Source organism: Colossoma macropomum, unplaced genomic scaffold, assembly GCF_904425465.1.
Source record: "Colossoma macropomum unplaced genomic scaffold, Colossoma_macropomum, whole genome shotgun sequence".
NCBI classification, from domain to species: Eukaryota; Metazoa; Chordata; class Actinopteri; order Characiformes; family Serrasalmidae; genus Colossoma; species Colossoma macropomum.
In genome coordinates this window covers 18,324,869-18,339,121 of record NW_023494799.1, presented here as the reverse complement: position 1 = coordinate 18,339,121, position 14,253 = coordinate 18,324,869, and the positions used below count along the sequence as shown (strand labels likewise).

Below are 14,253 nucleotides of genomic sequence, written 5' to 3'. Positions count from 1 at the left end.
AGTCATCCATATATTTCATATGCATTGTTTCCCTGTTTCTTTTATTCCACAGAGAAATCTGAAATGAATCAAGAACTGAAACAGACATCTCCTGTGGAAACAGGAAGTCAGCCAGCAATTACCAATGGAAACTTTAGTGAGAACATTGTCAGTGTTCTCCTGAGCTTTGAAATCATGGAGGTACAACATCAGATCTAAGCTTAAATCATCTTTTAAGTCATCCATCAGCTGGATCACAATTATGAAAGCTTTTTAACAGTGTGCTTCATACTCAGCATTCCATTGGCTTGAGTAAGAACTTCTGCTGCCTCTGTATAGGTCATGATGACACTGAAGAAGCCAAAAGATAGGAATGAGTGCCCCTTTTTGGTCCTGCATGCGGCTCAGCTTGGAGTTCACACTAAAGTACATAAATGCGACATGCAGGCCACCACATACATCAAGACTATCTCGATGAAGTGCTTGGAGTTCCCAGGTATGTAGCACTTATTTATAATTAGGACTTAATAGTAAGTAGTAGCGGTGGCTGTAGTAGCTGTAGTAGTTGTCCAATTTCAGTCAAGCAAGGAATATTTTAGACTGACCTGAGAAGGCCTGACATGCTAAATGCTTAAGTCATGTTAAACACTTTATCATGTCAGGTTCTGTCAAGTCAATATCTAAAAAAATCCTTGCTCAAAACCAGAGTCACTTTTTTAGTTTTGTTTTTATTTTTTTGTGTGTTATGTTTAGGAGTGCAGCATTTTTCCTAAAATAACACTAGTATATGAGTTAGTTTTGTTTCTGTACTCTAATATTATGATGAAATTCAGTTACAGTAAGCAGTTACTAAAAAAACCTACAACACATCTTCAGTAAAAAGGACTGATATAAACAAATTGTGCACAGTTTGGCCTTAATTAGCAAGCATGGAAAGGTTATTTATTTGCATTTTGAACCTTTCAGCTACTACTTATTTCTTTAAAGTTTTTTCTGTTTTGCCATTTTATTAACTTTCACTCGACTCCACCAGCGACACTTTCAGCTGCACATTAGCTCTTATTTTAACAATCACTTTTAAGTGAGCAAGCATGATTATTGGATCAAAGCATTATAAGGGCTACACGTTTCATTTTTATACATATATTTGATGCAAAAGTGTAACTCAAAAAAGTGATCACTAAAAACACTAAAAATACTAGGCTAAACACTAAAAATTCTATGACAGCAGCATACGTGAATTACACATGTAATCTCCGTTCTCAAAATTATGTCTTAATAAATCAAACTGTGGATGCTAAATTAATCTGTTTGTGTTGATATGATGCTGAATTTTGCGTATGTTTTGTGGGTCTTGCATACAGTTAGTCAATCAGAACATTATTTTAAGATATGCTATTGATAGTTTTGAAAAACATGCAAGTTAATGCTTTTAAAATCATCCACAGGTCATTTGTAAAAAATATCATATTCAAGTCACCCCAAAATTTGCTGACCTTTCTCGTATTGCTCATTAGCACCACAATTCTAATTGGTATTACAACATGTATTTGTTAACTGTTGTCATAGACTCGTATGGTGAACCACTCTGCATCCTCAGCTCTTCAGCAGAACAGGGAGCTGAACTCCTCAAAGTAAAGTATGTCAAGGTAGGTCTTTCTCTTACTCTCTGCTTTGGTGTATGTTCATCCTTCTCCCCTTTAATATGATGTTGCACATTCTCTTAGCATTGCGCTGACACTAACAAATCCTGAACCAGAGTAATTGTTTAAGGTGAATATAAATAGTTTCTTAAAGACTGTACTGCATTTGAAATATGTTTTGTCATACAGGCAGACAGGAATGGACCTAATTTTGCTACCAATTTCAAAAACACTGAACAGAGCATTGATGTAAGTGTTACTATATTAATATAATATTCTTTAATGTATTAAGCCCCCTTATGTTTTTACTTAGTGGAAATATGTTGGTGTAGGTTAAGTTCTCCTCATTGGACCTGATGCTACACACTGAGGCTCTTCTCTCCACAATGGACTTCCTGTCTGCTGCCATGTCTTCTAGCAGCCTTCCCTCACCTGAGAAAGAGAGCAAGAGGAGTGAAGAAACAAGAACAAGCTCAACCAAATCTAGTGTGTGCATGCACAAGCACAGGCGCACACACACACACACACACACACACACACACACACACACACACACACACACACACACTCACATACATTTTCCCAATAATTTACCTTTGGGAATGCACTGAGTTGGTGGTTTAATAGATACTGTTGGCTAGATGGTTTTGTTTTGTGGACTCTTCTCAATCCTGCAGTGACAGTGAAGTGCTTAAAACCCCAACAACATTGCTGTGTCTGATACATTCATGTAGGAGCAACACACACTGTGTCACCATGATGTTGGTGTTTCTGCAGTGCTGAGAATGGACTGCTACCCAAATAATATCTGATCAGCAGTATTCCCTTTCTATTGTTGGACTGGGTAGAGGGTAGCTAAAACCTGTGTCTGTCAACAGATGGGCTACAGTCATAGTGTATTTATATGGTAGGCATACCTGGTACAATTACCAAATACTGTTGGTGCAAAGTAAGTGTGCCTAATAAACCGATGACTCACATGTTACTGTAGCAAAACAAACTTTATCTAACCCTAACTATTAAGGGGAAAAGTTTTTTTTATTATTGTTTTGAACACAAATCTCATGCAATGTAGTAAAGGCCACCTTTTGTAACTTCCATTTCCTTAGAAAAATGGCACTACAACCACACACATATGCATGAATCACTTGAAATATTTAAGACACAATCACGCTTAAATTTCTAATGTGCAAACACATACAAAGCAGTACCTCTGTTTCTGTTCCAGCTGTGGTGAGTTCCCCCTCTGATGGTGACATCATCGATCTGAAGATAGACATGCAACTGGGGGCATTCAGTGTGCTGGTGTGTGACCAGAGATGCAACATGGCTGACATCAAAATTCAGGGTTAGCTTCATTTAAACCCTCCCCATCAAATAACCTTTAATTCTACTGCAGGATTGTTCTGAAAACATCTCTCTCATCCCCCTCCTAGGTCTGCATGGTTCTCTGTTAATGCAGGGTTCCCAAACACACATGCTCGCTAGGCTTCGTGATTTTGTCATCATTAACGTAGATCCAAAAACCGTTCACAAGAAGGCAAGTCGTTTATGCTACTGCTAAAAAAAGTCCTATAAATCCCAATCATTCTGCAAATATCATGCCATCTGTACAACTGATGATTGTTTAGTGCCACTTTGCTGACCGTGTGTGTTGTGTATTTTCTCTAGGCTATCTCCATTGTGGGTGATGAGGTCTTCAGCTTCAGTATGAGTCTAACCCCCAACGCCACTGAAGGGGAGGGATACACTGACACCTCGAAGGTGGATGGCAAAGTAAAGCTCAATGTAGGCTGCATTCAGGTGGTCTACCTTCACAAATTTGTCATGTCATTGCTGGTGAGTCTAAGCTTGAACCATGCTTATGCATACATTTTTTGCTTTTGTTGTTATTGTGCTATTTTTGCAGTTTAAGTTTTTTTTTCTTGTCCCAGTGAGAAAATGAATGAATAAAAAATATAGTAAAAAACATTTATTGCATGCTGTCAGAATAAGAGATGTTACAACCTTAATTGTTTAGTTGTTTTTTTGTTATACTGGGCGTAGCATTCAAAAAGTTTAGAATACATATTACGAACTATTTGCCAAAATGTTTTTTAATGATTTAGTCAATATTTCAAGATTTCTGTGAACAAGAAGTTATTAAACAAAAAATAATATACTGTAATTATCTATTTACATTACTCAAGTTACCTGTCTTGAGATTTGATCTCCACTTTTGAAGTATGATGAATTCTGGATAATCATTTTCTATAACTTAATTCTCAAAGCTGTACATCTCTCTCAGTAATTTAAGTGTCATCTACAGATCTGTTCATTATTCTTTATTTATTAATTATACATACAGCTTTCTAGTGTCCCACCATTTGAAGCCCGTGAAGTTGCACGAGATGAACATATTAAGTTTTAATACACTTGTTTGCAACCAAGTTGGTTTATATCATTGAAGGTATCACCCTAGATCTTGTCTGATCAAGTGGTACTAATGTGCTTCATTGCCTGCCAAATGTACCCACTTATTTCAAGCTGTACCATAAGACTGTGGAGGTAACACAAATGATTCAAGGGTTAAACCTTCTCATTTTACTGAGCCTTAATAACCATAATCATCCCTGCAATAGCTCTGTATTTTAAAAAGGGCTCTTCCCTAGCCGTTCCCTTAAAATTCTTTTTCAATACTCACTCACCTTGGATTCCAAATGGCTCTTGTCATCAGAGGGAATGGTGTGACTCCAGTAAGTCACCAAAGCAACCTCAGAAGTCCTCAAAAAGTATGCACTTAACCTCAAGGATTAGCCTTTTTATGCAGTATGAAAACTGGTTAACACCCCCTTATTATCGTCTCATTAACCTCAGTTCCAAAAAAGTGTGGTGTCCCCCCCTCCGGACTCCAACCCCCTGTTTTCCTTATAGGATTTGGCTTGAGTCTCTTTATGATGATCCCATGCAGAGGGGGTGCCAGACACCCCTTCAGGGGCTGCATCCACCTTTGCCATGATTAATGACTATTGTTGTTTATGGATGTGGCATTCTCGCTTTCTTCTGCTTCACTCTCTCCTTCATTGAACCTAGGCCTGCAGATTTGCTACCTTCAAATAAATGTCATTACTCTACTGCTGGTTGCAACCTACCTCTTTCATATAACTGTCATTACTCTGCTACCATGTTTCTAACTCAATGACAGAGTCTCTTTGTAAAGCTGTGCTTAAATATTGTCATGTTGCACTCACTAGGTAAATTAGAGTAGAGTGTCCCAAACAAATACAGAGCACAATAATATTAACTTCTTATTCTCTCTGATTTTATCCTCTTCAGAATTTTAGTAATAACTTCCAGACAGCCAAGGAGGCTTTAAGTGCAGCCACAGCACAGGCAGCGGTCAAAGCGGCCTCAAGTGTGAGGGACTTCGCACAAAAGAGTTTCAGACTCTCCATGGACATCAAGCTGAAGGCTCCACTTATCATCATCCCTCAGTCCTCCACGTCTCACAACGCTGTGGAGGCTGACTTGGGTCTCATCACTGTGAGCAACAACTTCTCTCTGCTTTCAGTGGAGGACTGTCTGCTCCCTGTTATCATAGATAACGTGGACGTAGAGCTAACCCAGCTTAAGCTGTCCAGGTAAGATTGAACTTAAAATACTCAAGGTTCCTTCTCAAGATTTTCTTGGTCCATTGCTATAGGTTCATTGTTTTCTGTATGCTGCAATATGTAATTGGTTTAATATGCTCTTAGAATTTTTATGGAGAAAGATTCAAATCCACCAAGCTCTGAGCTTCTACAGCCAGTCAACCTGGTGCTATCAGTTAAACGAAACTTGGCTGCTACCTGGTACCAGAAGATGGCTGCTGTGGAGGTTGATGGAGACCTAAAGCCCATGAAAGTGAGTCCTCATATACGATCAAGCCATGATCTCATTCTAGTCAACAGCTCTTTTTTGTTACATAATCTTTCCTTGCCTTGCAGCTAGGGGTGGGAATCTCTAGGCACCTCACGATTCGATTCGATTATGATTCAGAGGGCTGCGATGCGATTATAAAACGATTATCGATGCATCTCGATCCATCTTTTTTTTTCTATACATCATTTCTATTTTCGCACTGTGTGAGGACTTGGTAGTTTTAAAGCAAAGTATTTGTAATGATCCATAATGAGTTTACTTCCAATATCTTTTATTAATAAATCAAATAGAAGTGATGTGACAAGTGAACTGGAAAGCTCTCATTCACTGCCTTTGGAGCACATGAGACGCTGCCACAACAAATCTGTGATAAAATGCGCCGTTACGGTGAAATAAGATCCAGTGGTAACGGATGTCCACGCAGCACGTTACAGCCGTCCTGCCCGTTTTTAGTGACTTTATAACTTTGGTTTTGGTCTCGTTGTAGAGAAAGGGGTGGGGGGTGATCGCTGTGTCAGCAAAACATCTTTGAGACGTGACGTGTGCAACATTGCGCGAAAGCCCTGTTTCGCAACGACTGAGAAGTGCCGTGCAGACTGCAGGTCACCTAGCAATGATGCGTTATTCGCATTTATAAGCAGCGCAGTTGGTTTCCTGGCAAGTTAAATCTGCAACGAGAGACTGTCATACAGTAAAAAGTGGCAAAGATGAAGTCGCTTCTCTTCCAAATTTTCTCATTCCGCCTTAAATGGTGCCACATTTACATTCGGCGCCTCAGTCAGAATTTAAGGTGGAACGGAAAAATTCGAACAAGAAGCTGGAGAATAAAAAGCGACTTCAGCCTCGTAAAACAGCCGAATGTTGAGAGACATTTTACAAAAAACTGCTCTAGTTTTGAGGAAAAGTTTTCTGGCGGAAATGGGAGGAAAGCGGCTAAAGGCGAAGCTTAAAGCAGAGCAAAGTAGATCTGCGCTCTCGTTTATATTGTTTAGCCTATACTAGCACATACTAAAACATACTGGACATTAAATGTTGTGGCTGCCAAGCTGGTTTGATTTTTGTTGAAAGGACAAAATGGCTCTTCTTATCATTTGGGTTGTGACTCCTGACCTAACCTGGCTTTTAATGCAGAGGGTGCTGGTCGGATTTCTCACTCATCCAGTCGTGTTTTTGTCGTGTGCCATCACAGAGTGTCCGGGCGCTGCACTTCCGCACTTCCAAGTTCCGCTTTTTGCGTTCCGTCAACATTACGTTATAAATAAAATATTTAGAAAATCGATTTTTGACATTTGTGAATCGATTCAGAATCGTTCACGTCCGCATCGCGATGCATCTAAGAATCATTTTTTTCCCACACCCCTACTTGCAGCTAAAGCTACCAAATGTGATTAAACCTCCTTACTCTATAGAGACTTCTCATTTAGTTTGCTGGCATTTAAAGACATCTACTTGTCTTTCTTCCACTGTGATTGACTAGCATGACTTTTATTAATGTAACTGGAGGCAACATATTGTTATGCTTTGTGATGGATCTATCCCATCTATCCTAACAGTGTGGCCCTTTATTCCTATACAAAATAAATACTATTTCAAAATATTAATATGCTCCAAGTTTAAGTTTTGTTGACAAAATATATCTGAACCTTGTCACAGTAGCTTTGAAATAACAGTTTGTGTGGGGAAGCATGAATGGGTCAGTGTTGTTTCTGATCTAGTTGGAGAGCTTTGTCTTTGTCTTATAACAATAATGATTTATTATAGGTTTAACAGTTTGAATTAATTACTTTGAATGGTCCATCACAGTAGAGCTTTCTACATATTTAAGGACTACAAGGACTGATCCAGGGATAATGCCAGAGGTGGCAGAAGTACACAAGTTAAAATTTGAGATGGACATTGATGAAACCTCTTCTGAGAAAAAAAAAATCAATTTTTATTTTAGCAGTCAATAATGAACATTAGATGAAATAATTCCTTTAAGCATGGCCAGGGCCAGAGTGGGTTTTCAGACTGGGAGTTACATGATGCGGATAGGGCCACACTCTATACACACACACACACACACACACACAAAAAAAAAAATGCTGCAATGTCAGTGCAAAAGGCTGTAGGCTATTCCTAACATCAGTGCAGTCATCACCCTACATTTTCCAACACTCCCCCCCTGACAAAAAACAATTCACACAAACAACCAACACTGCAGCACTAAACTTAATCATCCTAGGCTAACACATACTGCTACGGCAAGCATGAAACATGTTTATGCTTTATGTATGTCTTACCTGTAATGACATGATGCACTGAAGTAACACTGAACATAACCTCTACATCATTTAATGCCGGCCTTACACCAAGCGATTTCACTGTCGCAGACAAATTTCCAGTGTTGGAATAAAATCATAAGGGTCTTCCTAGAGTTGCATTGCACTCGCGTCATCTAGATCGGTTAGTGCAAGGTGTTCAGGATGGCTGTCTTAACTCAGTCTTTTTATTGTCTTGATGCCACATCAAAATCAATAATAGTCTAACCGTTGGCCCTATCTTCAGGAGATCGCGAGTTCGATCCCTGGTGATGCTACAGCCATCCGTAGCCGGGAGTCTGAGAGAGCACAATTGGCCTCGCTCTCTCTGGTTAGGTGGGATGGCCCCTCCTTCTTCCCCATCACTCAGCGCGATGCCAGTCAGCGCGGGCGTCTGTTAGCTGACGTAACAGATCTGGCGGTTGGCGCTTTCCTCCGAGCGCGTTTGTCTGTCCAATGACGTTGCGTGAGCGGCAGTTCGAAAAGAAGCGGTGGTTGGCTTCACAGGTCTCGGAGGAAGCCTGTGTTAGCCTTCACCCTCCTAGCGTTGATAGTATCGTGTGACTGGGGGAGTCCTAACTAGTGGGTGGAATTGGAGACGACTAAATTGGGGAGAAAATCGGGTAAAAAAAAATCCAATAATAGTAATAGTATCGTAAGTTTTAAGTCTTGGCTCATGCAAATAGTGACATGCAAGGGGCACATGTGAGAGCGAATGGGCAAGCGCATGTGCACAGCGAGAAAGAGAGAGAGAGAGACAGAATATGCATGCATCAGAGCCTGAAATCTCTGTAAAAAAGGCAAATCTGCTCCACTTTAAAACAATAATCATATTAACTTAAAAATGTAAACTGGTTGTCTTAATATTTGAAGTTCACTGAGCCTGTAACAGTTATGTAAGGAAATGTTCAGAGGACTTTAATAATGGCGTTACTAAAGAAGCATCAGTGTTTTTTCCTTCTTCTTTTTTTTGCTTTCTGTTGCAGTTGTTTTTTTATTTTGTTTGTTTTTTTGTGGTTTAGTTCATAACACTGCTGCATGTTTTGTTAATGTGTAAATTTTATGTTAAATAAAAAAGTAACTGAGAGATTTTACAGGTTAATTAAAAAACACTGGGTGATGATGTGCCAGAATACACAATTCTACAGTGAAATGGGCTGAGCCCCAGAACTTTACATGTCCAGCCAATGTATCTACCCATTTGTACCACTATAGAGTGGAGAATGAAAAGGGTTCCTCTGCTTGTAAATGTCCACCAGGTGCATGATGGGAAATAATCTCAAAAATCTAGTTGCAGTCTTGCAAATGGTGACCCTGCAAGATCCCCAGTCTCAATTACAATTCCCTGTAAGCCGTAAAAGTAGCTAGTCACAGGACGAAAAAAAATTGATAAATAGATCAATAAAGCTAAAGTAACAAGCCTCTTTTGAAAATGTAGTGAGAAAAAAGTACAGATTGTTCCTTTGAAATGTAGTAAAAAAAATAGTTAAAAAAAATAAGTAAAAGTTAAAAAGTACCTAAAAAAATTACTTAAGTACAGAAGCAAAGTAACTGTTACTTACCACCAATGGATAATGCTGTATTTTCTCTCTGTGTGTTTGCAGTTTGCTCTGAGTCAGGATGATCTCACTGTGTTGTTGAACATCCTGATGGAGAACATTGGAGAGGCCAGCAGCCTTCAGCCACACGGCAGCCCAGTCAAACAGGCAGATATTCCTGCCAGAGCTCGCACACACACAGGTAACAATGCATAGCTACGTACACAGATTCTAAAGGAATATTCCTATGTGTTTCAAACTAATCTCATCTGTAGCACACAGTCGCTAACCACCAGCAAGTTTGATGTTTTCCTGTAATTACAAAAGAGCAGAATTGACACAAAGCACAGTTATAATAAAAGCCAGTGGGGAATCAATCATACAAAATACATGCAGCAGATAAGCTTGGGCAATAATGTATATTTTGACGAACAATTATCATCTGCAGAGTTATCACGATGAACAATATTATCATGATCTGAATTTAGTTATGAAGTACATGTGAGCACTATAGACTGTACCCATTATAGCTTGTTACATTGTCCATTATAAAAACTCACTGTTGGTAAGAATGCTTAAAACATCTCATTTTCTCTGTGTCTTCATGGTTGAAGATATCAAGAAATAAAATCAAATATATTTGAGGTTTCTCTGGAGCTGAGGTACGCCCAAGTTGTAACTTAAATACTTACTCTAAAGCAAGTTTAAAACTAAGAGCATGTATCTGTCCATCTTACTATAATTTATCTGAATGAATATCATGCTCAGGTTTTTGTTGACCACCAGATCAGAATAAACATGTGTTGTCACTTGTAAATGGTCAAATAAAATTTGTGTAGACAACATTTAGTATAGATATTGAATGATTTGTACAAGGGCTTACAAGCTAACATGTTGTTGCTTAGCTTAGCGGGTGGCTACATTCAAATAGTTACAATAAAAAAAAAATAAAAAAAAAACAGAAATGTACGAGTTGGCAGTGAATGAGGAGGAGAAGAAGCTAAAATAAGCTAAACCAGAACTTTATTTGCACTGACAATGCAGGCTGGGAGGTGGGACTAGTTAATATTGGTATTTCCTATTAATGGTTTGCTTGGTTGAAAACCAAAAACTGACGCATTGGTACCATTCTCCAGGACAAGCTTGTCCATTTTACTCTCTACCGGAGTGTAAACCACATGTACTGGAATTTTTTTGGCTGTCTTTTTTCCATTCGCATGTCCCTTGGCATTCTTTGCCACGTAATAATCTTTCCAAGTATTGTTTTAAAATATGTGTATGTGTAGTTAAATATGTGTAGTTAATTAGTTGGTAATGCTCTGTATGTATCGCCTATAAGAGTTTTTAGTAAACGTTTTTTCTGTTGTATACGTTTTTGACCTAACCACAGATTAGAAGGATTGTGCACTTTGTGAAAATTGTACAATTTTTATTATTGGCACTTTTTAAATTTATCATGATATATGATAATGTTGAATATTGTCCCAAGGCTACAGACAGACAGAGATTAGGTTGAAAAATGCTGAAGGCTTCATAAAAAGCTTGAGTTTTGTGTGCAGGATCTAATAGTCCAGCTGGAGGATTTTTTTTTTTTGTGTCTTTGTGACTTCTTATTCTCTTTGCATAGGCTCTGAGAATATTATAGAGAAGCAGCCAGAGAGTCCCAAGTCCCAAGATGCCAAGCTGGTAGAAAGTGTGAAGTTCAGTTTCAATGTTGAGTCTCTGGGTCTGGTTCTTTACAACATTGATCCCACACAGGTGGGTGTACTAATCACAACATATTTTTCCACATATATCTTTTGGGTAGGTCTATGTTGTGCGATAACAGTTTCTCTCTCTCTTTCCCTGTCTTTCTCTCTTTCTCCCTTTCTCTCTCTAGTCTGGTGTGCATCAGGAGAGATTGTGTCTAGGGGAATTCAAGTTGTGTAAGATGAAGGCTTCTGGTAAGATGTTCAGTAATGGCAATCTGGAAGTTTCCACCATCCTCACCGCCTGCACTCTGGATGACCGGAGGATTGGCTTAGAGCAAGTCACATCCAGGTACAGAAAAATACACTTTTTAACCACCTAGATGTGTTGTTCCATTTGCAAAATCATGAGGGTCTTCCTAGAGTTGCGTTGCACTCGCGTTATCTAGATAGTTTAGTGTAAGGTGGTCAGGATGACTGTCTTAACTCAGTCTTTTTCTTGTCATTATGCCATATCAAAATCAACGGTGTTTAATAGTATTGTAAGTTTTAAGTCTCGGCTCATGCAAATAGTGACATGCAAGGGGCACATCTGAGAGCGAGTGGGCGAGGGCATGTCCAGAGAGAGAGAGAGAGAGAGAGAGAGAGAGAGAGAGAGAGAGAGAGAGAGAATATGCATGCATCAGAGCCTGAAATCTCTGTAACAAAGGCAAATCTGCTCCACTTTAAAACAATAATCATATTAACTTAAAAATGTAAACTGACTGGTTGTCTTAATATTTGAAGTTCACTGAGCCTGTAACAGCGATGTAAGGAAATGTGCAGAGGACTTTAAGAATGGCGTTACTAAAGAAGCCTCAATGTTTTTTCCTTCTTTTTTTTGCTTTGTTTGTGGTTCAGTTCATAACACTGCTGCATGTTTTGTTTATGTGTACATTTTTATGTTAAATAAAAAAGTAACTGCAGATTTTACAGGTTAATTTAAAAAAATGGAAGATGAATATATCATCAAGATATTTAATCAAACCATTCTATTTTTGCTCATTTGTCACATTGAAATGTTTTGGATCATCTACACATACACACATATTCTCTAAGCTGCTTAGCCTCCTGGGTTGCGGGGGGTGCTGGAGCCTTTCCCAGTCCGTCACAGGGCAAACACTAATTTTAATATAAAGACAAGATAAAGATTAAGATAAAGAAAACACAAGTAAACACAAAATGCTGCTTTTAAATGATCATTCTGTTTATTGAAGATAATGATTTATTCAAAATCTATTTCACTCATGTGAAAAAGTAATTGCCCCCTAAACCTAATAACTGGTTGTGGCATTTTTCTTAAATAAATGAAATCATCATTTGAAAACAGCTGTTTCGTTTACTTGGGTTATCTTTGTCTAATATTAAAAGTAGTTTGATGCTCTGAAAAATTCAAGTGTGACAAATAAGCAAAAAATAGAGGAAATTGGGAAGGGGGATATACTTTTTCACAGGACTGTATGTCACAGTTCAAGATCTCTTTCTCAGGTCATCCTGACAAAGGTTTCCTGGAGAACACACACAAAAACATATTGTTAACAAAGACGCACTAAAGGATTATTTTTTCTATAGCTGGCCCTATATTTTCATAATGAGGTGCATTTATAGAATTATCACTAACGCTAATGACGCTATGTCTGATTGGCTGTTAGGATGCTGGGGAAGCGTGATCAAGAGAGTTCGGATGCCATGATTGACGTGACGTACTCACAGAGTGGAGATGAGCGCTCAGTGGTTGCTGTGCTCCAGAAGCTCTATCTGTGTGCCAGCGTGGAGTTCCTCATGGCTGTGGCCGAATTCTTCCTCCAGGCCATGCCTCAGGCCCCAGCTGCTGCATCAGACAAACACAGTCAGCTTTCATTCAAACAGATCCCAGAGCCAAAGAACCAAGGCGAAACCAGAGCAGGTACGCATTGAACTTGAACGACTGCGTGCCTCACAATTAAGTTAAAGATAAACTCTGTGAATTGTTCATACGGTCAAAGGTATCTCAGTCAAAGAATATAATCCTCTCTAGAGATATCTTTGAAATTAGCTTTAGTTGTCAGTGTTCAGGTTTCTATCCAGTTATTAAATAACAGAGATCTTGCAAAAAAATATTGTGAATTAGGCTGAGTTTCTCTCAGCTTTGTAGAAGAGAATAAAACTCTCTAAATATGCAGTTGTTAATGTTGGGCAACTTCTTGCTGCTGTTTTTTTTAATTTTATGGCTTTATTTTATGCCGTAAGAGTGCAAAGACAAACACATACATAATGGCTCATGATATGTCCACATGTCAAGCATCTTCTTTCTGTCTAATACTCACCAACATGTTTTTTTTCCTTATATAACACAGAAGTCAGTTTTAATTTCTTTGTCTACTAGTAGCTGCCACCGTCTGTCATGTTTTATAGTTACAGTTAGGCAAAATCAGAAACGTGTGAGCAGTTATTAATTTTGTCTTTTTGCATTTGCATTATTTATTTAACAATTGTGTTTCCATTGAAAATGAATGAATTTCACTTTATTGACAAAGTGTATCCACCTAAAACAAGTGTACAATCCTTTATACAAATTTTAACGATTTTATTCAGTACTTGCTGTATTCATCAAGCCTTTTTTGTAAGGCAGAATAAGCATAAAAACGTAAACGGAATCCTAGCAACTGTCATCTTTATCGGCAGCAGCTGTATGCAATTTTAATAGGTTTCTCTGTGAATTAAAAGAAAACCTGTTGACTCGAAACTCACTTATAAAAGAAGCCAGTGGACAAGAAATGACGAGATAAGGTTCAGAAACACTGAAGAGATATCTTTTTGTGAAATTTCACATTTGCTATTTAATTTTAATTTTATTATGTCACTCAAATAAAAGAAATGTATTTTTTATTCTAAATAGAGTCTGAGATAGAGCTAATAGAGACTTTCTTTGGTATTTGCAGTCCCTGCTCAGAGGACCAAGCTTCGTGCCGTGATAGTGGACCCCGAGGTGGTGTTTGTGGCAAACTTGATGAAGGCAGAGGCGCCTGCTCTAGTGGCCTCTTTCCAGTGTGATTTCAGCCTGCTTTCCGAAGAGGCAGTTCAAGAAATGAAGGCCCATGTGAGGGGCCTCAAGGTTCTCGCCTGCCCCTTCATCAGAAACAAGGACAACAAGGCTGTTACCACTGTATGTTTACTGCTCTGCTGT

The 14,253-nt window shown here is 38.6% G+C and overlaps 1 protein-coding gene across 5 annotated transcripts in view; it reads left to right on the top strand.

Moving 5' to 3' along the window:
• The window catches only part of vps13c (vacuolar protein sorting 13 homolog C), an 85,561-nt gene that overhangs the window by 38,056 nt on the left and 33,252 nt on the right, over positions 1-14,253 (top strand). For all 5 annotated transcript variants that reach the window (XM_036586525.1, XM_036586524.1, XM_036586526.1 and 2 more), the window contains 15 exons: positions 53-180; positions 319-475; positions 1,549-1,628; positions 1,812-1,871; positions 1,955-2,108; positions 2,851-2,970; positions 3,059-3,162; positions 3,294-3,461; positions 4,938-5,242; positions 5,357-5,504; positions 9,427-9,562; positions 10,988-11,118; positions 11,240-11,400; positions 12,740-12,993; positions 14,009-14,232. In XM_036586525.1, coding sequence (XP_036442418.1) covers positions 53-180; positions 319-475; positions 1,549-1,628; positions 1,812-1,871; positions 1,955-2,108; positions 2,851-2,970; positions 3,059-3,162; positions 3,294-3,461; positions 4,938-5,242; positions 5,357-5,504; positions 9,427-9,562; positions 10,988-11,118; positions 11,240-11,400; positions 12,740-12,993; positions 14,009-14,232 — 2,330 coding nt within the window. The remainder of the gene's footprint in view (positions 1-52; positions 181-318; positions 476-1,548; positions 1,629-1,811; positions 1,872-1,954; positions 2,109-2,850; positions 2,971-3,058; positions 3,163-3,293; positions 3,462-4,937; positions 5,243-5,356; positions 5,505-9,426; positions 9,563-10,987; positions 11,119-11,239; positions 11,401-12,739; positions 12,994-14,008; positions 14,233-14,253) is intronic.